Source organism: Aythya fuligula, chromosome 11 (genome assembly GCF_009819795.1).
Source record: "Aythya fuligula isolate bAytFul2 chromosome 11, bAytFul2.pri, whole genome shotgun sequence".
NCBI classification, from domain to species: Eukaryota; Metazoa; Chordata; class Aves; order Anseriformes; family Anatidae; genus Aythya; species Aythya fuligula.
This window is the reverse complement of record NC_045569.1, coordinates 7,683,095-7,707,130: the sequence shown is the minus strand read 5'-3', so window position 1 is coordinate 7,707,130 and position 24,036 is coordinate 7,683,095. Positions and strand designations below refer to the sequence as shown.

Sequence of the window (24,036 nt, the reverse complement as noted above, 5' to 3'; positions counted from 1 at the left end):
TTTTTCCTGTGTTTGAGCTGTTGATCAAAAATAGTTACTTCAAAAAAAAAAAAATAGATTGCACAGAATCTTATCAAAATTCATCCCTCCTCAAATGTGGTTCTCTGTTTCTAAATGTCACTTTTATTCAAGTAACAGCAAACTGTGCCTTTCACCATCCGTTTCAATATACTTCTCTGTCAGAAACCTGTTAATTGTTTTGTGTGCTTTGAGGAGGATCCTGGCATAAGCTGCTTGCAGGAATGTTTGTTGGTAGCAGATCACTCTAACTGCATGTCTAAATGATGGAGATGCTTCTTAAAAAATGAGAGAAAGTTAAGGATAGCTTAACTGCCTTGGGCATATGCAGCTGTCAAATAGCCCTTGGCCCTTCAGCCAGGGAAAGTGGCTGGGAGAGGAGGCCAAGGGTGGAAAATCGTAAATTGAAGCCAAAATGAGCCAAGAGAGGGAAGAACTGGCCTACTGGTCTAGGGAAGTGGCAGTAGCAGAGCTCACTAGGGAGCTTTTTAAGAAAAAATGTCTTGGGATGTGTTGTGATTTGTATAGATTGCTCTGTCCAGGTAGAGAAAACCTCGCAGGAGTGTTTTCTAGCTGTGCTGGCAGACGCTGCCAGGGGTGGTAGGTACACAAAGAGTGCTAGAATTTCAGGGAGATGCAGGGCAATTCATAAAAGGTTGTGTCATAGAGTCATCAGTCTAAATGTGTTGTCAGCTCATCTGCAGAGGGCTGTTGACACGTGTGCCTCCTGGGCAGTGTCACTGTTGCATGTCAGGTCTGGGCTGAGGGTAGGAAGTGTGGCGGAGCCTGGCTGGGAACCTGGCGTGGCAGTGCCCACTGAGAACTGTGTTCCTGCAGGGCAGTGTGAGAATGGCACTGCCGTGTCCTGAGACAGTGCCCTGCTCACCACAGCTCAGCTCTTTGCAGCACACAAGCATCATGCTTAACAGAGAAACCTGAGAGATGTCTGGGATGTTGTTTTGTTCATGGATAAACAAAAGTTTGTACGTAATTGATCTAACAAGATGAATGTGATAGGATGCTTCCATTTTTTTCATGGTGGTAACATTCAGGCCATTTCTGAGCAATTACATTTGTTTTCTGCATCAACAGGACAATGCTCCATGTTCTGTTGTACTTTTTAAATATGTGGAACTTTGACTTTCTGGACTTCAAAGGGATTGCTGGATGTTTTTTTCCTCTTTGGGTAGGGTACTTCATTTCTTTGCATAATTGCAGCTCAGCAGTCATCTTGTACGCAGCTGCTCTGGTAGAGAGCAACAAAACAGGTGCATGCATTAGGTGTTTGCTTTGGGTGAAGTTGTTTCCTTCTATATTGTGGGCTGGCCCAGAAGAAATTCCAGATGATTCAGTCACTGCCTTAGTGTGAAAGGTAATGACTGTGATTTCTGTTGATTACTGTTGGCATGAACCAGCTTCTAGCTTCTCAGCCCCTGCTGACCTGGGGTGTGGTTAAAGCCAAGCTAAATCTTTAATCAATGGCTATTCATATCTCCTGAAGTTCCCCATCTCCAGCTACAAGTCCTGCCTCTTCCCTGCCATGTGTGTGATCAGGTCAGCTTGCTGAGACAGTAGACTTCTTTTTTTTTCTGGGTGAAACTTAAAGAACACCAGATGCAATGTTTTACCAGTGCTAATGGGGCTTAGGGGCCTGGCATATAATCACTGTTCTGACAGCGTAACTAATAAATGCTTATTTACCTAATGGAAACCAAAAGCACAGATAACTGAGGTATTCTTTGTAGGAGAAGAACTTGGAAATCCATGGTAAAAAGTCATGTCACCTAGCTAGATGGACTCTCCCTGGTAAGCAGAAGGGTGTAATTAGAGCTAGGAAATTTACTCCTCACACACATCACACAGTATCTTCATACAAGGATTTTTTTTTTCCCTGTATGTAGAAGTTACACAGTATTGAGCTTTCTCAGACATGGAACTTAACTCTCTTCTTAGATTCACTTGTAATTTGAACTAGTTCTCTGAATCTGGAAGAGTAACCTTGGATTCTTTATTTCGTATAATACATGCAGAACAAGTCTTTGTTTTCAATGCAAAATGTAACTTTAATTACTGAGCACTAACCAGTACCTATTAATATTTCTTGTTACAAAAATCTTCTATGTCATTCATTTGTTTCAACGTAAGATTCAATATACACTATGGCATGGGATACTAGATCACCATAACTAAGATTAGGGCTACGAAGATGGTGAAAGGCCTGGAGGGGAAGACGTACGAGGAACGGCTGAGGTCACTGGGCCTGTTCAGCCTGGAGAAGAGGAGGCTGAGGGGAGACCTCATCACAGTCTACAACTTCCTCGTAAGGGGGTGTCGAGAGGCAGGAGACCTTTTCTCCATTAACACTAGTGACAGGACCTGCGGGAACGGGGTTAAGCTGAGGCAGGGGAAATTTAGGCTGGACGTCAGGAGGGGGTTCTTCACAGAGAGGGTGGTTGCACACTGGAACAGGCTCCCCAGGGAAGTGGTCACTGCACCGAGCCTGTCTGAATTTAAGAAGAGATTGGACTGTGAACTTAGTCACATGGTCTGAACTTTTGGGTAGACCTGTGCGGTGTCAAGAGTTGGACTTGATGATCCTTAAGGGTCCCTTCCAACTCAGGATATTCTATGATTCTAAGATTGTCATCAGCTCTCTAATACAGTCGTTCTTTTTGGATTTCTATTCCTTCCAGCAGAGTGAGTGATTTTAGATTTCTCCTTTTTAAATGGTTTTCCCTGCTAGTTTTTAATGTTCTTTCAACTATTTCCAAAGTCTTGGTTTTGTATCATGAAGCACGGAGAAAAATTGTTTTGTTTTGTAATTGGAGTAATTAGTCTCAGTATTTGAGTTTTGTGGATCCATAATCCTCACAGAGAATTTGTATTGGTGTGTCTGTTTCCTATGTAGGAAGAGTGGAGAGAACAAATAGCACAGCTTCTGTGCTGTCCTGCTGCTGGAGGAGATTGTTTTGTGTAGCAGAAACTAAAAAAGATGAGGAGGGAACTTCTTCCTTTTACTTTGGTGGACCAGAAGAATCCACAAAGAGCAGTGAAATGGGACTTTCAGGAACCCTTCGTGGTTTTGGCCTTACAGATAATTTTCTAAAAACTTGATTAAAATGCCAGCATGATTTCCATCCCTTTCATTCATGGGGAAGGGGAAAAAATATTTAACCATTAAACCATAGTACTGGTTCCCCCTTATAATTTATTGCTCTCAGGTATACTATGATCTGTTTGCATTCAGCTAGATTTGGACCTTTAGACACAGGGTACAGTGTGCTAACCTTCTGCATGCATGTTACGTATGCACTGGTGTTGCTCCACATAGCAGAAGGAACAGCTTATCAAATCAGCTATTCCTGCTGAGCATGAGTCAGCTTTGACCTTCCCTAGGTCTCTGGACTCTGTTCATTCCTACTCCAAGAGTTGATATTCAATCTAAAACTAAAATGTGATAAGTGGGAAGAATTTCTATCATGCACATTTAATTCTTGAGCTTTAGATTAAATAATGCTTGCCAGGCTATCAGTAACTTGCCAGAATTGCTGGGCTAGTGCTATATCACTGCAGACTCTGCTTTTCCATCCTGAGGAGCTGATAGACTACATTGCTTGTCACTGTGTCATTGGGAAGCTTCCAAAAAAAAAAAAAAAAAAAAAAAAAAAAAAAAAAAAAACCCCCACACATTTAACAGCTTCGGAAGATGCTGGTGATGACTGAATAGGTGGCACAGTTTGTTGTGAGTCAGAGCTAATGACCCAAAATGGTGTCTAAGGCATTAATTGTCTTTATTTCAGATAACGTTACTTAATTGACTGTTGATGTTATATATGTTAATTGGTAACATTACTTAATAGGCTATTAAGCCAATAATAAGTCACTGTTCAGGAGTATAAGGTTTATTAAATGGTGATTTGAATTTCAAATGGTTTATTTGCTCCCTACTTACTCCAGTAAACTGGATCCTTCTGGCTTAGTCCATGTTCTTCCACTGTTCTGATTCTTTTCTGACAGTGGACGCGTTGTCTTTAGCCCAGGACATGTTGGTTACCTTTGAGCTGTAAAGAAATGTGGGTGAAAGGTGCTGCAGACGTTATCAGACACAGCATATGTTCAGAACTGCTCAGCACTTTCCTGTTGTGAGTATTGAAACTTACCTTGTAAAGTCACTGTTCTGGTGCATTATACAATCGGTTAGTAAAAACATGAGTGGTGGCGAAAATATCACTGTGTTTACAGTGGCAGCTGATTTTTTTTCTTCTTTCTGTATAAAATAATACCTCTTGTTAGGTTTAAAGTGGCATATTGTTATAGTAGTGGTATTGTGATACTTCCCTCTCTCTATGAACTGGTTTTAAGTCACCCTGACACTGCCCAGCCACTAAGTGAACCTGAAGTAATGTCAGGGTAGTCATGTCTCATAACGTAAAGATTTTCTTCTGAACTCCGTCACAGGGCTGGGTTAAGAACTAATGACGTGTCTGTGATAATCTTGCGTGAGAGGTTGACCATGTGACTGTAGAGTATTGTGAATAGGTTTTACTTTTGTATCTTTCACATGCTTGAAGGATTTATGTACTTTTTAGGTGTCAAAATTCATATGAAATACTCTGTTAAGAAAATGTTTAAAGCATTCTGTTGTAATCTGGCATCTGCTGCAGTCTAGGTAGTGTGTAGTTATTCTAGGAGAGGTAGCCACTTTGTTTGCTTTTTTTTTTTTTTTTTTTTTTTTTAAACAAAAGAAAACACTTTATTTGCACCTTAACCACAGAAAGTACAGTGACGTTTGTGACAGGTCTCAGCAGAGAATTAAGCAGGTAGATGTTTGGGTTTTTTGAGAGTTCTGTTTCATGAAGTCTTATGGGAACAAGAGGATACTTTCCCTTTGACCTTGCTGTGCTAGGATTTCTGTTCTTGGTGTTTCAGCTATCACAGTTTAGCTCCTCAATAAATATTGTGCTGCTAGACACACTATTTATTCACTACTTATTTAAAATTCTGCCACTCCAAATGCTGGTTTAGTTTATAAAAAATAAAAATGCCTGTGAAAAATAAAACACACTAAAGATTATTGCTATAGTCCATTTACAGAAGGCTCCCAGTTCTTCATGGCTGTGATCACGGACTTTTTACAGAAAGCTTCCAGTGAAGTATTTTTATTCATATAGTTTGTGAACCTTGCATGGTTTTTGATTCAGTTGTTTTGTGAGTGAGTTCTGAAAGCCCACAAATGACTTGTAGAAGGAGTTAACAACAGATTGCTGTCCTCTTTGGTGGGAAGAGCTTAAGAGCATGCCAGTGCAATGAAACTAGTAGAATTTGTCTCTGAAGTGTAAGGAAAGAGGGAAGAGAGTCTTTTGGGGAGGAAAACTGCTTTAGGAGCTTGAGGTTTTTAAGAAGCACGTTCAGCAAGAATTCTTAAGGGCTTTGCTTTGGAAATTACAACTATGAAATTAAAAAAATATATATTAGAACCTAGTTTTCCCAAGGGGGGGAAAAAGTGTGGAAAAGAAGTGAAATGCAGAATTTCAAAGGATGAGATTACCATTTAAAACCGGTATGAATTTAATAGTGGCAAAAAGTTATCATTAACAGAACTGTTGGCATAAAAACAACAGTTGTGACAGTGAATAAATGACCCTTCAGTGTTGAAACTAAATAAGCCATGGTATCTGGGCTCTATAGGCAGCCTCTTGAATCCAGAACGCTAACCTGTGTTAGCCTGACGTTATTGTTTGTGATTCTGGTTTTGTATATTAACTTAAGAATGCAAAAGGAAAATAATAATGACACATGATGATTTCATAATGTATTTTTAGGATTTTTACTCTCCTCTTGATCTAGCTATAGATTATGTCAAACCAAAGCAAAGGGTGCTGTTGACTTGTACTGGGGAGCAGACAATGTCCTGCTGACATAAGGTGAAGCTGTTAGCAGCAGCTAATGACGTACACTGATTGTTGCTGTCTGTTGCTGTCAGTAAGCATAAAAAAAATTGTTTTCAGAGTTAAATATATCATATTGCCTCATAGCTCAGAGAATATATGGCACTGGATAAGGTGTAACTTTTTTTTCTTGCTGTCGAGGGACCAAATGTAATTTATCATCCAATTAGAGAGACAACTGGCAAACTTTGCAAAGTCTAGTAAACCTAAAATTAGATCACCAAGCTGTATTTTGGCTTCCTGCATGCAGGCAACCACGTGTATGAATTACGTCATTTTGTCCTTGTTTGGGGCAGTGTTTCTAATAGCAGATAAACCCTAATAGGCTTGCATTCCCACAACTGAATGTCTTAAATGTGAAGTAAAAAGTACAAATCCAAAATACATGGTTTTATTTGAATCGTGAACACCATATTATCTTTTCACAGCTTTTTTTTTTTTTTTTTTTTTTTTTTTTTCTGTAAGCTCCTTTCTATAGCAGACTGTTTTTGTTATGGTACCTTGTGTATATTTTTATTTGTGTACATTGTTCTGAACTGCAATCAGGCTTGAGTTTTGTTGTTTTTCTGCGTGGTTTGTGTGGCTTTGAGACTTGAACTTAAGAAGTGTCCTTCAAGGCCCTTTGTCTGGAATGTAATGGTACTATTAGAACCACCTGGCTGACAAAGTAACTGCAGTTACTTTAACTCAGCTTCAGACTTGAGAGAAGTGCCCATCTGAGCAAGAACTGAAGTAGGCTAGAAAGCTTGATGTAAACGTGCTAAAACATAATAATCAAATGTGAGAGAGGAGAAAAGGAATGGAAGGTCATCTCCGCTTCCCTTAAAAGCATTTGTTTGTGTCCAATACAGTTTAACAGACTGTTCCGTCTGGTGCAGCAACACCAAATGTGTCAACGTTGGTATTACCATGCTTATACTGCTGTAGCTTGGTGTACTTCATATGTCTGTTTTCCTCAAATGAAAGAGAAATCTGGAATGTTCACCTTTCTGCATCTGCTATAGGTCAAAAACATCATTAAAGGAGAGTAATAGATATTTATGGCACCATGTAAGTGGAAAAAAACAAAGGGTGGGTGGAAAAATATCACTGTGTTTTTCTCTTGCAATTGGTTGAGGTTGCATTTTTCCACCAGCTTGAGCACATACTGCTGGTACTGCTGAGCTGAGCGACTTCCCATTGAAAACTCTACCTCAAGTAAACATCTTCCAGATTGGAAACCAAAGAAATCCCTTTAAATAGTGGCTGAACTGAGTTTGCAGATCTTCTGTAAAAAGAAGGGTTAAACTGTTCTGCGGTCCTGGTAGTCTGCATGTGCATATAGGCATTTAAGAGCATGGCTGAGATGCTGTTAGGCTGTTTTTTTAGTTTCCCTTCTGGCAGTGCGTTCTTGGGAGGATCACCTAGTGGAAAAAAATGTGAGTGGTTATAATTGTAATTCTAATGATGTCTAGAGACAGGAAGTTAAATGTAGGTCCAGCTGTATGCTTACTCCTAGAAGTTTTACTACATTCTTCCAGTCGCATTACCTGTATTTTACAGACTTTGGGAAATGAAATACAGAAAAACTCGGGTGTCATTTTTCTATCAAGTGCGTAGGAACCTATTTACCATTAAAATTAAAATCAGTGGGAGGTTGCTGCCTAAAATCCCTTGCAAATCTGTTCCAAAGTAAATTGTCCTGGCTCATTTTGGGACTGAGCATAGGCCCTTGACTGGCAGAATTCCAGAACTCTATCTTTCTTTTTCAGGTTCATTTACTTCACAAAGAACTTCTTGAAAATGTATTTCAGTGTCACGTGTACCTGTCAACATGTTCTACCATAACATCTATCTTATGGGAATTTCAAGTTTTAACAACTACTGAAAAGTAATAAAAATAAGTTCTTGTTTTATAGATTTTTTTTTTTTTTGGAATGAATTAAACGAAGATGGTATGGACAGAATGAAGAATAGACTGGACATGCAGAAAGGGGAACATATGTTTGGTATTTGGGGATGAAGTGGTTTGCTCTTCTCAAATGACAGGCAGAGCCATCTTCCTGATTTATCCCTACACTAGCCTCAGTGCCAGGCTGGAGTCAGGTAACCTGTGCTGTCATCTCAGTATTTTGTTTACATATTTTCAGCTTTCCATGACAGCTACTGAGCAATGTGGTGTTTCTGGAATATCAGAGGAAGACTCATAAAAACCCATGCATATACATAGAGTAGCTTGAAGGCTCTTCTTATTGTAATGCACTATAGCAATACCACTGTTACCCAGTGAAGTGTACAAAGCTGGCAGGCTGCACCTCTGTCAGTCACTCAAGTCAAATTCTGCCCCAGAGCATTACCCTCCTAAACCACCATTAAAAATCATCTCTAATGTTCATTTTAAAAAAATAAATAATTAAATGAAATTAAATGAACTTGCAATAAAGCAAGAAGTTATCCAGCTATGCTGGATTGTCTAGTTTCCTCTCTCTGCCCCCATATCCTCTTCTGAACTGCACAATAACATAAGCTGAACTGCTCATATAAAGCGTGATTCTGAAAATAGACTCTAATGCCACTTGGTAATATTGTCTCTCTGTGTTCTTCTTCAGTGACAGATCTAGATGATATTAGCAATCCAAATAATAGGTTGTCTTCATTGCTAGGATAAATTCCTGTCTTAATGATGGACAAATTTCATGTTGTACCTAATTATATTGTAACTGACAGGTTGCAGCTGCTATTGTTTATACTCTTGATGTGCTAGCACAGTTGAGGACAGCCTACATTGAATCTCTAACAAGGCTGTTATACAGCTGTACAAAACATTTCTGAAAGGGAACAAACTTCCCTTAAAAAAATAAAAAGTAGGAATTATCAGCCTATGAGCTTATCTAGTGTGTGTTGTAAATACTGCTCTGTAGGATCCAAGTCAACTTCATTTCAGTGATGTATTAAGAACGTGCATTTTGGCAAAGATGTTCAGTTGAAATTTGGACATCCAAGCTGTAAAATTTGTTTTAGACTCTGATATCTGCCACAGACTCTGCATGTAAAATTAAATAAGTAGCTTAATTTCTCAGTGCTGTCAACTCTTCAGTCAAAGAGAAGACACTTTTTTTTTTTTTTTGCTACCCTTTGCCTTATCTGGATTGCAAGGTTTGGAAGTTGACACTGATTCTTACCCACTGAGTGCAAATGCATTATGAGGCACAGAAACGCTGTAGTCTTTGGTCCTTGATTTTAAGAGCTCTGTTGTTAATACTAACCTGGAACATGGCTGACTGATTGTTAAACACCAGTGAGACCCCCTCTTCTTCATAGCTGTATGGGTATCTGCAGAAACTACTCATTTTAATACATGTGTGATAGAAAAGCACAGCAATATGTCACCCCTCTCACATCTGTTCAAAGACCTTTCCCCCTCCTTGTCCCTTCTCCAGCCTTTAGCTTTTCTCTTAGAGGTCTTCAGTGCATCAGTGCCTGGGAGAGCATCAGGCTACTTGTGCTGAAGGATCCATCAGCTGTTACTTTGTGGTGGCTGGCTCTAAGGTGGTCTAGAAATCACATTCTCCTGTGATGCTTTAATAAGCAGCAAATAAGGTGTGGGGTACACTTGGCTATGGACAGTATCATGGCTAATTGCATCATAATAGTCTTAAATCTCTTAGGCTAAGAAATGATGCATTTTTCTGTCTTTTTCCTTTTGGCTTGCAACATGATCTGTTTGGTCATGAAATGTCTCAGTAAAGGCTGTCCACAAAAGCCTGTTTTTAAGGGATAAAGGCAATGGCATGAAGGCTATGAAAGGAACAGGTAGATGTGTGACTGTGGGTAGACATGCAGGGGGGAAATAGATTACAAAGGAATGGGTAATGTGATGAACAATTGCCCCAGGCTATAACTGTCTAAGGAGAAAATGGGAATTCCTGTGCTGTGTCTGTTACCTTTGTAAGCTTTTAAGTAAACTAAAATGTACAAAACCTACAGTATCATCGGGCTTTCTAAGCGTGACTCCGTTCACTCCCATAATCAATAGTTATAAAGAAATAATTTTTCACTAAATTTTGCTGGCAAAACTCGTCCTCAGAGTGAAGTCAAGGAAGCCAATACAGTGACCATGTCTCTTCAAAGACATGACGGTACCATGTCTCTTCAGAAAATCTGGCCCAAATAGGACATGAGTTTTGAAAAACAGTCAAACAAGCCCTTTCCCCAAGCCCCCATAATAATTCAAAAAAAAAAAAAAACAAAAAAAAACAACAAACAACAAACATGAAGCCTATGATGTTTTACATAAATAGCTCTTAGCATTACAGATCCAACTCTTTTAGTATGTTTAAGGCAAATTTGCTGATTTTGTAACAGCAATTTCATTCTCTGAAGTTCTCTAGAGTTTTCATGTAATGATAAAATCAGGAAGCAGAAATATGTATTAATTAATGGATTTAATAAGTGCCTGCACTCCTGATTCCATCTGTGATTGAATCCTAAAGGGATAACTACAGTTGTCCCACTTGGCCCGACTGTTCCTGCCTCACTTGAAAAGGTCCTAGGCTACATCTGAAAATGAAAACCAAAAAGCAGTACTTCAGGCTGTCTGTCATGGTTTGAACCCTCTGAAATGAGAGGCTGCTTCTGCTGTGGACTGTTAGCTTTTGAGAGCAAGCAAGGGCCAAGTGACAGCTTTAATCTTTGATTTCTTTGCCTTTCTAGGTTAAAGACAGACTCTAACCAGCCACCTGTGTTAGTGAAGTACCAAGTGCATTGCATAATTATAAGGTTCTGACTATTACTGCTGTGTATGTTTCATACTTTACGTTCCAGCTGTAGTTGCATCTCTTGCTTACCAGCCAGTGAAGGATATAATAATATTGAAAGCAATAACAGCTCAGTGCTTCTGTAGTGTAGCCATGGGGGGCTGCACTTAAGGATTGTGTTTGATTGTTACAAAGGGATCCTGGCTGATGAAATCACAGTAGGTAAAGGTTATCTGTAAGATGAATCTTGTCCTTACAACCCTGGCTATAATGCCCTGACTACAGAAATATCTGACACTAAACATACATTGTGGGACTGCAGAGCTACCAAGTCTTGCAGAGTGAGGTCTCAGTGCATTGTGGCAGGAGAGACTGGGTGGTTTTTCAAGCATAGTGTCAGGTGTTTTTTTTTTTTCTTCTGTTTGAGAATAATTGGCCATCAGCAGACTTCTTATGAACAACAGCTTAGGTAAGATGGCTCTTCTGGTGGCAGGGCCTTGCATACATCTTATGGTTTATACATTCTAGCCAAGGGTAATGATTTGACCGACGTATTAGTTGACTGTGGCTTACCAGAGCAACACAAAAGAAGAGTTCTACTTCTTCCTAGAGTTTGAAAGTTCCTTCTGCAACACAGTGGAAAAAAAAGATGAAATATTTTTGCATGTTTTTAGCTAAAGTATGAATGTATCAAATATTAATTGGTGGGATATAGGGTGCACATGGTAGACTTGAAGCTTCCTTGCTTTTCATTCTAATTATTGTGAAAAGGGCAAAGCATGGATTTTTAGCTAGGATTAGTGTCCTAACAAAAAAATATCATCAACCTTTCCTTCCATTCAAACTCTTGTAGGTTGAGGTGCAGAGAGATTCCTACAAGATTTGTCCTGTCAGCAGCAGTTTGCCATCAAGCTCATCAAACACAATCTCCAAATGCTGCTGTTAGAGTAATTTTCCATGGCAGTTTTACTGTGCACTACACTTCTGCACTAGGTCCTTGTTTCCCACCAGCTCAAATTCAACCTCACCTTTTTGTTTTTTTACTTTACACCTTATTATGTCCAGATCTACACCAGTAACTTGTTGGTTGTGAAAAGGTAGAGTAATGGACAATCCTGAAGTACCATTAGGTCCAAGAAGACTTGTCAAAAGCATGTAACTGTTTAAAAATGAGTAATTTATTAAAAATTATTAAAATTATGTATTAAAAATACTTATTAAAATACTTATTACTTTATTAAAATTAATTTTATTTAAAATTAATTTTTGTGAAGTGAGGTAGAAGTGGCTCTCTTACATCTCCTGGGTAGATTAAATGCAAACTCAGAGTGATGGCTTGTGATTTTATTTCCTTGTTTGTATGTTTGTGATGACCTTTGTGTGATTAAATGTTCCTAAGATATAACACAGTTGTCCTTGTCTGGAAGAAGTTATTGATTCCAAATGGGATGGGCAAAAGGATCCTCTGAATAATCACAGTTTCATGCCATATTCTTGCCTTACACAGAATTTATATTGTTTAAATCCTTCTTTAGCTACACACCACCTTTCTTTCTTAATTTTGGTTAGATTTATCACAGCTTGATTACAGTTACTTTTCAGAAAGACAAATGAGAAGGAGGGAGCATCAGTTTTGTGGAGATGGTGCTTCTGAGTTCAAAAAGTGCCTCTCAAGGGTATGATGAAGGGAGAAGAGTTCACACAAATGAGAACAAAGTAGGGTCCCCTACTTTACTATTGAAGAGCCAATAACAACTGTCTCATCTTGAGAAATTCACATCACTGACCTAAGGCTGCAACCTGAAGGGTTACTATTGTCTGAGTCAGTCATCTGACCTCGAAGTGTTTCCCTCTTAAAAGATAAGAGGGAAATATTACAATTGGAATGAAATGTCTTACTTCAGGAGCCACAGTCAGGAAAATGTTATTAGCAAATAGCAGCCACATGTCTTTTAAACTTTAATGCCATTTAATACAATGAGGAATTCTCTGTCCTTGATGTGCAGTGAGAAACCGGTGGTTATTCCAGTTACATTTACAGCCAAATTATCAACAAAGTGCAGAAATGTGAATAAACCATTATTTTCTTTGAAAACTGGTTACTGGAGGCCAATTCTGCATTTCTGAAGGGTCATCAGTCCTTTGAGTTTGTTTCTGAGAGATTATTCTGAAGGGAAACTCCTCAGCGCATGCATGTCCTCTCAAAGCATCCAGTGCTGTGTCACAAACTTAGCTGCCTTAAGCATCATCCAGTGAAGGACTGATAATTTGAACCTTTTGAGCTAGTTCTTATTCATTTAAACGTGAACTGCTTTTTAGAGATTGACACTTCTACCCTCCTGTAGTCAGACACTGCTTGTGTTTTCTACCTTTTGGACACAGCAGGAGGCTAACCACCTTGTTATGCTCCTAGCGACTTTAATGTGGAGCTCTGACAGTCCCCAGTATTGTACGGAGAACAAGTCTGTATGACTTTAACAGTGTTGCTCAGGAGAGCTTGTAGGATCAAGCTTTGTATGTGAATGGCTTTTTCAGAAAGCTGTGAGATACTACCAGAGGATTATATGAAAGGTTTACCAGAGTTTTTATCATCGTCTTGTTCTTTCAGTGGCCAGTTTGCAATTGTGAAGAAATGTAGAGAAAGGAGCACAGGTTTGGAGTATGCTGCAAAGTTCATTAAAAAGCGTCAGAGTCGGGCCAGCCGTCGTGGAGTGAGGCGTGAGGAAATTGAACGGGAGGTGACTATCCTGCAGCAGACCCTACATGCCAACATCATCAAGTTGCACGACATCTATGAGAACAAGACGGATGTGGTCCTCATCCTTGAGCTGTGAGTAAGGGGACTTCCTATCCTCTGGGGCAGGATGAGGTAAATAGGAACAGGAAAGGGCTGTAGAGGCTGCCAGAGCACAGAGGCACTGCTGAAATGGAGCTGTTGTGTTCTCAGGCCGCACAGATCTTGGCAGAAGAACTGAATGAGGTTGCTGGTAAACAGGCGCCCTGGTCCACCCGTGTGTCCTGGGGATACAGGTGTACCTTAAATCAGCTGAGGCCATTGTTCCTGAGCCAAGGACTGTTGTTCATTTAAAAACAGTTTGCTAGCAGAGGGATTACCTCATGTCTGCCCAGTGCTGCTCTGATGTGAACCTTGGAGGACCTTGGAGGAACTACAAATGGCTACTGACACTCATCTCATTTTTCTTCCTGCTTTCTTCCCTTGCAGTGCATGTGAAGCTATCAAGCCCTTTGCAACATTTTCAGTCGTTCTCACTACATCCATATTTTCCTCACTTACAGTACCTGTAGGGAAAGGGGGTGGGAGGGGAGAAGGTGAGCATGGAAAAGTTTTTTGAATTCCCAAACTTCGACTGCTAAGCACAAATAGCAGCAGGGTGGGAATGAAGGAGAACTGTTCTTCTGTCAAGTTTTGCCATGCGATGTGGGAAAACCCTTGTCATTGAGGATCCACTGACAAGTGAACCTTCCAACCAGGGCATCTGTGCACTGCTCTACCTCATCCCTACTTTGTGACCCATTGGGTTGCCAGACTGCTGGTTTAGGATGATTATTATACATATTTGGCTAAATAACATAGACCGGTTTGTGCTATTTAAGGAGAGATTTAAAACCAGCAGCTTCTCTGTCTGGGCTGAGGGAACACAGGCTTGTTCTGCATAACCTGTGCATGACCCTTCCTGGAAGAATAAACGAACATCCCAGAGAAGCTGGAAGTGAGGTTAGGAATCATCTTAAAGTCTTGGCTAAGGAACCTTTGCTTAGTTGGAATGTGAGTTTGCATTTCAGGGAGTCACCTTTGGTTCTTTTGCCTATATTTAATGTCACCGACGGTAAAGAAGTGAGAAAACCTGACTAATAGGTGTTCACAATGTAGAGAAATGATAATTATTGAAGTCTGAAACAGTATCAAATTTGTCAATCTCTTTCTCAGTCAATTGTTGAGTAAAAACTAGCCATGATAAAAATTATTTCATTATTTAAAGAAATTAGAAAGGAGGAGGCACCAAGTGATTGGGTCTCCTTATACCCAAACTTAGAATTTTGAAATGAATTTGGATGAAATTTGGAACTTGACTTGTTGCCATTCTGGATGTTTCATTGTAGAGGATCAGGACTGTAGTAGAAGTGAGTGTGCACAGGTAGTCATCCAGAGCTATGTCCAAAGCATTTTCTGTACAGTTCATAGTGTGTGCTGTTGAAAGGGAAGTAAATTATTTTACTGCATGTGCAAATATATTTCTGTGTTGTTGTGGCTTGGCTTTCTGAATCACCTGGTAACTGAGAGCCAGGAGAAACCTGAATACCTGAATACATGCAAACCAGAGGTCAGAATTGCGTACTTGTACTCATCAGAGACAGGAATGGAAGTAGCTCTTCAAAGAAGGAGCTTTGTTGGTCACGGTGTAAGATCGTGGCTTATGGGGAGGAAAATTGCCATGTAGTGAAAGAAGAAAAACACCAGTTTAAGCCCTTCTGATCTACGTCCTCCTCTTTGTGCAGCCAGTATCACCTAGTTTACAAAGCCCTGAGTTTTAGAGGAGCTGTAAAGAAGGGGACATAGCCTTTACCCGTCAGTTCATGGCCCTGAAATAAAGCTGTGGACGGGGAGGAGATACTCTGAGGTGGTCTACTTACTGCGATGTTAAGATATTTAGTAAATGGTGCAGTTTTTCTGTGTGTGTGAGGAAGGAAATACAAAGACACCGTAGCTGAAGTTATGTAGATCGTTTGTTCCCTAGGGCACTGCCCTGACCTTGTGCATGGAATCCGAACAATGAAGTTTTGATCCCTGAGTGAGATGAAGTAACCAGTAGCTTTCCAGGGGAGTCAGCATTTAAGCTGTGGAGCGTTCCTGGAGATTAATGTGACTGCTGGCAGATGGCATATGAGTGATGATGAACATATGCTAATTTTTAAGTATATGTCTATGGCTAAATGTTGATCTGTAACTGGAAGTCTCTACTTTAGAAGACAGAAAAGGATCTTTTTTTTTTTTTCTGAAAGCTACTTTGCAGCTACTTTGTGTTGAAACAACCTCCCATTTCATGAATTTCTACTTTTTCTTGTCCTCACACGTATTGACATGTTTTGTGTGTCTTATTGTTAAGCTGTAGCTTATTGCACTTTTGGAGGGCTGCATGCAATGGAGCTTAGACCTGATCAAGGCCACTGCATCCATCTGCTCTACACAAATTGAGGATGATAACTGCTGATAAAGACAACTAAATTCTATCCATAAGCAGATGATTTCTACTCCTGTCACACTGATACTTATACTCCCAGCAATTTATCAAAAGAAACGTTTCAGCACCTGGCCAAGTAATCTTATGACAAGCTACCATGGACTTTATCTTCAAAAGAATGTTCCCAGTATTCCTGCTTAATTGAAGAAGCTGCCCAGGTGTTTAAATCAGGCTTTGGCTTGACTTCTCTCCCAATTCAGACTGTGCTGGCACAGACAAGAGTATCTTCCCTTTATATGGGGGCTGATTCTACAGTTACTGTTTCTCATATTGTGGAGCAGAAGAGCATTGCCAAATTCACTGTTGTTACACACACCTTGGCGGGTCCACAGTTTGCCCTTCCATGTGCACGTTGTTTGGGGTATGCTTTTTTATGACCTTGCTGCTCTTTGTCTCATGGACCCTGCCGTGAGGCTGCTTTGCCTTCTTTCTTATAGTCCTGATTAAAGAGTCTGCCATGAGGAACTGTCACCAAGGAGCCTTCACAGAAAGAGACAGAGGGAGTAGTGTGCCTGCACGGTTACATTCCAGAAGAGTACAAGAAAGTATCCCAGTGCAGCTTGCTTCCTGGTGACAGGGCCAGAGCGCCTGCCGGAGGTGATTGCTGAAGTGTAGTTTGAATAGCAATCATCAAGGAAATGGGATTTGCCTGCTCTTTGTACACAGATTTCACTGAGAGATTAGCAGATTTCACTTACGGATTTCTTTAATGGCACGTGAAGTCTCCTGCCTCGTGTTGCATAGAAAGTTTCTGGCAACATAGGAACTGTGAAAAAATATCCATTAATCGATATGCAATTAATCAGGTGCTGTGTAAATCTCTGCCTTGTAACAACACCCACAGCAACATGGAAACTAAGAAGTGAGCCCATTTCTGTGGAATTTGACACAGGGTTCTTGTTTGCAGTTGACCTCTCTGCAGTTCTGGAGCTGTTCACAACAGTTGCTCTGAAAGAGGCAAAGTCAGCTTGTCACCACCAGTGTTGTAAAGACCCCGGGGTCAGAGGAAATTGCCTAAAAGTCCTCTGCAGTACACAGGCAATGTAATCTAACTTGACTGGAAGTCACAGCACTTAGTTAACTCAGACCATTTCAACCTCCCTGCTTTTTTTTTACTGATATTTATCAGACAACAGGGCCAAAAGCTTGTGTTCCAAATTGACTGTTGGATCACTCAAGTCTTGTGCTTGGATTCTGAATGGTGAGCACAGGTAGGTGGGACATCTCAGCCTATTGAACCAATTTGTTAAACCCAGTTAAACCATTTTGTGTATGTCTCGAACAGTAAAATGGAATGAGAATAAAATGTGTAGTATCAATAACAGTGTGAGCTGGAAACAATAAATGTGAGTGTAATTATGAATAACAACTGCAAACAATGCCCAATTCAGTATCTAGATAACACTATTTCATTATATATGGAAAAACAGCACTGGAACTCTCAATACAGGACATAAAAATGAAAACAGAAGTCTTATGTACTAAATACATATGGAATATATTTCATTTTTGGTGTGAAAATTCATAGTAACTTCTAGCACTTCCTTGATTTGAGAAAACAAATTTTAGGTACCTTCCAAGTGGCTGAAATCTAGTTTGTTTTTTTAAAAAAATCAGCACAAAATAAATGCTCTCCTGTCAGTTGTATCTGTCAGGCCAGAATCTGTATTGGCTGTTCTGGAAAGATCTGCTGGCAGATCTAATTGCTTTGTGTTACTGATGGCAACTGATAAGAGAAGTAATTCTTTAACAGTTGTTAACTATTACAACTCTATTTCCTGTCTTGTCCTGAGTGATAACGTTGAAAAAAGGCAGTTGAAGTCATTAACAGCAAAGCCCGTGTACTGAAGTGTGTGTATGTCTGTAGATTTATCAGACGTTGCACCCCTTTTGGTCCTTCAGGATGCTCGATGAATCAAACCTTGCAGCATCTATGAATTTGAGAAAGATAATCCTTAATTTAGAGGGGAGGAAGCTGGAGCCAAAAGGAGGTTTTGTCATGTCTGGGACCACAACACAAAGCTCTAGATTGTCTGTAAGGGTGGCCTTTTTCTAACTACATAGAGGTTTTTTTTAATTTAGTTTTCTGTATTTGTACTCATGTCCTACAATGCAGTAGATAACAGGAAGTTTTCTCGTGCATTTTGTAGTGTGTCTGGTGGAGAACTTTTTGACTTCCTAGCACAGAAGGAATCTTTGAGTGAAGAGGAAGCAACCAGATTCATCAAGCAGATTTTGGATGGTGTGAACTACCTTCACTCTAAGAAAATAGCTCACTTTGATTTAAAGGTAAAGATGCTGATTTAGAGTTAACATTCCTGCTGTTTTTAATGACTGACTGCAATTTGTACAATTTGATGCATATCTGTATCTGGTAACATGCCTAAAATAACATGCCCACTATGTTTAGAATAACGTGAGGAGTATGAGTCATTCGGTGCAGTCTGGTTAACAGAGAGACTTCTTGCTTTCTTAACCGCTTAGGGCCTTCAAAGTACACCACACAGAGCCCTCTACCTGCTGTGTCAGGTGACATGCATAGCCTAATCAATAAAGAAGAGACTCTCTCCTTTTGGTTGTGCCCTGCCTAGGTGGGCATGCTTATCTGAAGGTAGAAGTCTGTCATCCTTGGGGATTAAACACTTGACTATAGAATAAAGTGCTTTCTTAGTTGCAGACCCACAGCTATAGAACTGGCTCCTCAAACATTGCTGCTTCCAGAAGTGCAGTCAAAATACGCTTCCTCCATAGAAGATAGAATGAAAACAGGAAATAAAGGGAACTCTTTTAAGAGTCCTTCAGGAAAATGAAGGAAACTTTACTGCTTCGTTACATGTTCTTTGTGCTAACTTTAAATCCAGGTTAGGGTAGTGCTAATTACTGCACTGATGTGTGTGCTATAGACAGACTCCTCCTAGAATCTCAAGACACATATGCTGATTGCTTGTGCTAAATGTATGCCTAACGCTGTCTCTGTCTTAAAGTTCTTGATTACCTGAGTCAGTGTTCATGGCATTTATGCAGTCTTTGTGAATGCTGAAAATTACATCTAGCCTAACAGACTAGTTAGCAAAAACTACCATTGAAATCTTCACTTCAGGAGGCATGCACAAAAGCATGTGAGATGTATGAAGCTATAAAGGGATGTACACTTCATTTTGGAATTGCTATGTGAATCCAGAAGCCAAAGACTGAAGGTTTTCACATTGTATTAGGAAACAGCATAATACCTAGTGGTATGAAATTATTGACCTAGTGATATGAAATTATTTTGTGAATATAGGTACGATTTTTTCTATACGGATCTCTAGCAACTAATTTGATATTTAATACCAGTGGTATCAGGTGGTTGATATGGATGTTACGAGAAATGCAAAATAGAAATGAGGGAGGATAAGTAGAGAATCATTTCACTGACAGAAAACATCAAATGACCTAATAAAACATATTCACAGAATAACTCTCCTGGGTTTTATAGGACTGTTATTGGAGATTCACTAGCATTAATGCTACTAATAATAATGCTAATGAGACCCATATTTTAAGGCAGTGATCTGATTAGATAGAAGATAATGCATATTTACCTCATCACTTGACAGGGCTCCATTGATTGCAGTGGAGCTGCAGAATCTTAACACTACCTAAGGAATAAAACGGTCCAAGAGGTAGTGACTGTGACTTTTTGCCATTTCAGTCTGTTCTTTGTGCTCCAGACAAGCTTATATCTTGTACCAGCAGTGAGCACACATGCCCTAGATCCTTGGAAGAATACTGGACTTGTTAGCCAGAGGCTAAAATAGGCTTTTAACTATGCTTGGTCCAATGGCTATGATATTAAATTATTCATATGCTTTCTTTCCCAGTGCAGTTCTGAATGAATGTGTGCGTTACCAGGAGATGTTAGGATCTGTTTTGAAAAGGCCAGGCAGCTGTCAGCAGTGAATCAAATTGTCTCACTGTCGCTCTTGAGCTTATGATTAAGTTATGAAAAATTAATGCATTGAAGCTTGTCATCAGACAAATTGAAACCACAGTTAGTTCTGAAACCTGTGATTCAAGGGGTGGCAGGGAGTAACTAAGGCTGAGAAATTTAGTTGGGAAAAAAAAAAAAAAGAAATATCCATTGCATCTTGGGAAGAGTAAGGAATTCAAATCTATATTTTAGAAAAAGCTAGCTCTAATTTCAAAGTTGTTCTAGCTTTGGTTCAGGGCTTTGCCCTACAAACCTGTAAGAAATGCTACATGTTTTTTTAATGGCTTGCTGTTATACATGAACTAGGACCTCTAATCCCAACGCTTGCCACTTTCAGAACTATTCATATAGCAAATCCTGAATCTTTCTGGGTCTTCTTGTTGCAGGTATGAACTTAGTGCCACAGGAAATAGTATTTTCCTTCCCTATATAGGTTTAGGTGTGTCTAGAATCTCTTAAAAGCCACTTGCAAAGGCATTATCCAGTGGATTCTGGTTCAGTAGGAGTAGCTGGACAGAAGTACTGAAGTTTCTCAGTGTAAATTCCTGTAACAATTCTGCCTAAATGCTGCCAGCCAAATTTCTTAGTTGTGCAGCTCTCCTTCAGGATCAAGCAAGAGTGCTCTGTCCCCACTTTGGGTAGTTGCACAGTTTTGGCTACCTGCTAACTGTTACATCTGCACTGGTGGTTGTAACTGAGGTAAATCCATGGGGTCAGGGTATGGCATCTTCCAAGGGGGCCTTGTAGGCCAAGATATATTTTATAATCTAAGAGGGGACAAAACATACCACGCTCCCAGTTCACATTGTATCACTGTGCTGCTGGGATAATAATCTAGTGACATGTTTTATCAGATGAGTGAACTAAATACAGTAGTGTGGAAAAACTTCTGTCCCACTGTGAAAACAAGGATATGTTGTTTACATCCTGGCAACAGCCAGCATTAAGAAAAGCTTGGAAGTACTAGTGGGAAGGTGAGAGTAAGGAAGATTTTGTCTGAGATGAGAATACAGACTGTAAAAGGAGGAAGGTATTACTTTTATCAGTTTTGTTTCACTATTGTGAAGTTCTGGTCCATTTGTTGATGTCAAATTTCACAAGTTGTCATCTCTTTATCAAAAGAGTGAATTGTATATTGGTAGGCACAGGTATGCATTTCTTGTTCTATGGTGCTGTGTATGTGAAGGAAAAAAACATTTGATAACTCTTAAGTATAGATCTGCTACTTTCCCAAGAGGATATAATAACAAACATCTATCTTTTGTTATTTTTAGCCTGAAAACATTATGCTTCTAGACAAAAATATCCCTATTCCACACATCAAACTCATTGACTTTGGCCTGGCTCACAAAATAGAAGATGGAGTTGAGTTTAAAAACATTTTTGGAACTCCAGAATTTGTAGGTGAGTGACCAGTTGCTTTGTCTTGAATTGCAAGTCCTGAGTAAGTTGTGACATCATTTTGAAGTTAAGAAACAAGGAGTAGAAGTAGTTTTCATTTTGTTTGTATCAAGGTGACCTAAATCTGGAGATTTACTTTATTTTTCTAGAATAGGCAAATGGTGCTTTCATTAGATGGGCTACCCCTGTGAGAGTAGGATGTTGCCAAATAAAATTTAGAGACACAAATTCAGGATTGAGGTTGTGAAACACTGCAATACAAATTATCATTTTCTACTTGTTGCCTGGGGCAAGTAAGCTATCTCTGTTAGATACACAATTCCACAGATTTCTTTGATTTCTTACTAGATAAAATTACTTCCCTTATATTTTCCCACCTGATTTTCTTTGTGTAGCTTGCTGATCATAATTCTAATTTGTCTCTCTCCTTTCTTTTGGTTTCATTTGGAGGTTCTGCAAGTTGTGGTGGGGAGGGGAGAGACCTGTAATTCATATTCCAGTTAACCACAACTGTTGCTTGACCTGAGATCATTTCAGTGCTGTTACAGACACCTGTTTTCATCTCAGTACCTTGCCTTTTCTCTTGCACGCAGTCTTACATGGGGATGATTTCCAATAAGGAAATATTTTTATAATGATAACAGGTTTTCACATGGCTAGCAATGTAGCCTAGCCTGTAATTTTAATCTCTTCCACAAGAGCTAGTTCTGATTACCTATGAGAAGCTAGCTTAAATGACACCAGTTAAATGTCGTTCTGGAAACAAAACAAAGCTCAAATAATTTGCTATTGAAGGCATGATTTACACTATAACTTGCATATGGTATCTGCCTGACCCTTACTGAGTTGCCTTATACTTCAGGTTACTCAGTATGACCTCTCCTGGACACTTGTGAACTTGAATTCCTATCAGAACTGTTGAAGTATAAACAGTGTATCCTATAACTACCTTTCATTTTTGCTCTCACTTTCCCTTCCCACCCACATTCTTGTTTTAAATATCTGTTACAGCTCCAGAAATAGTAAATTATGAGCCACTGGGACTAGCTGCAGATATGTGGTAAGTTCTTAACTTCTTTTCCAGGTTGCTCTACTAGTAATTTTTCCCAATTTGTTCTGAAGAGAATCCATTCTACTGCAAACAGAACAAAATGTAGTTACTAGTTCATTGTTCTGTCTTTCAATTTCTATGGATTCTTTTTAATAAAAATGATGAGCATTTAACTTCTGCAAAATTGCATTGGAAAATTTTAATAATGGCAGTTAGAGGGTTAAAAGGTTGACACTGTCCACTGCAATGGAGCAATCTTAAAAGAAAACATGTTCTTGCAATGCCTGTGACAGCTTTATTTATAAGAGCACTGCATGCAGAGGAGACCTGTGTACTAATCTGATCTGCTGAGAAGGCAGCCAAAAGAAATCACCCTGAACAAAACATCCTTGCTTCTGTTTCTTTTTAGTTCTGGTGTGTACTGTAGTAAATTCTACTACAGTAAAACATTAATTTAATAAATATAATCAATGTTAATATTGATGTTTCAGTGAAAATGTGAATTTTACATTGTTCTTTTTTTTTTTTTTAAGAAAGATAGTAGCAGTTATCTAAGACAGTGATGGCTTTTCTGCCTGCATAGCAGCAACTATTGACATCTCAGTATTGTGTACACTGAAAAAGATACAGATCATATAGAAACCCTGCAATTAATCTCCTTTGTATTACAGGAGCATAGGAGTCATCACCTACATACTGTAAGTACAACAACAGATTGATTCCTGTAAATGTGTTTCTAAAGCACTAGTGCACTAGTATGAAATAGCTTTTTCCTTCAGTCAAGCAAGAAAGGAGCTGCACATGCAGGATGGACAGTCTAAAGGGAAATGTTATCCTGAAGCCTTTTCAAATTTAAAATAAAATTAAAAAAAAGGTAAAAGAAATTAAGAAGGTCATTATGAGCAGATGAAGAACAAATGTCTCTGGCATTGCGAGGCATTTCAGCTTCTTATGAGGTCTCATTAGCACAATATGATGCAGAAGACGGAAAAGCATATAGTTTGGCCATAGAATGGTTGAATTACTAGTGTGCAGAAAGAACAGAAATAGAAAATGTAATAGCAGCATTTGCAAGCTGAGTTATTTCTGGTGAAAACAGGCAAGTTTGAATAGATAGGGGTACTGGTTAAGCCAAAGCTTAGGTTAAAAGGTTTTAAATTGTTCCAGACCCTTGCTTTTTATCAGCGTTCTGTTTTCAGTGACACGTGTACTTGACAGGACATGGAACGTGATTAACTGCTTTTTATGGGTCTTCATGAATGATGAGGAGAAAACTTTGGAGTTGAAGAAAAGCAGGTTGGAATACTTACTGTATGGTTACAGGGATGCACAGGTGCCTAGAAGCACTCAAGAGTTTTTTTCCATTGCATTAAGAGTTCTGGAGGGAGAATACTGAAGTGAATGGGTCTGTGCTGTGTCCAGTAGTCAATCAGTTTTATCCAGTTGGCTAGTTATGATTGCCATAGTAATTAAGTTTGAAAATGACCTCCCTACAAAAGATCAGAAAAAAAGAACATGCTTTTTTGTGACAGGAGGAGTCAACTTCTGTGTTACGCCAGATAACAGGAATTAGTATGCCTTTATATAGTGTTAGCTGTTAATGTCAAAGCTTTTTGTTCTGAAGAATTCTGAATAAATGGGAGTGTGT

At 39.3% G+C, this 24,036-nt stretch overlaps 1 protein-coding gene across 3 annotated transcripts in view; it reads left to right on the top strand.

The window, feature by feature from the left end:
- The window catches only part of DAPK2 (death associated protein kinase 2), a 44,379-nt gene that overhangs the window by 11,054 nt on the left and 9,289 nt on the right, over positions 1–24,036 (top strand). For all 3 annotated transcript variants that reach the window (XM_032195130.1, XM_032195128.1, XM_032195129.1), the window contains 5 exons: positions 13,311–13,532; positions 18,114–18,252; positions 21,211–21,340; positions 22,349–22,397; positions 23,060–23,086. In XM_032195130.1, the coding sequence (XP_032051021.1) occupies positions 13,311–13,532; positions 18,114–18,252; positions 21,211–21,340; positions 22,349–22,397; positions 23,060–23,086 (567 nt within the window). The remainder of the gene's footprint in view (positions 1–13,310; positions 13,533–18,113; positions 18,253–21,210; positions 21,341–22,348; positions 22,398–23,059; positions 23,087–24,036) is intronic.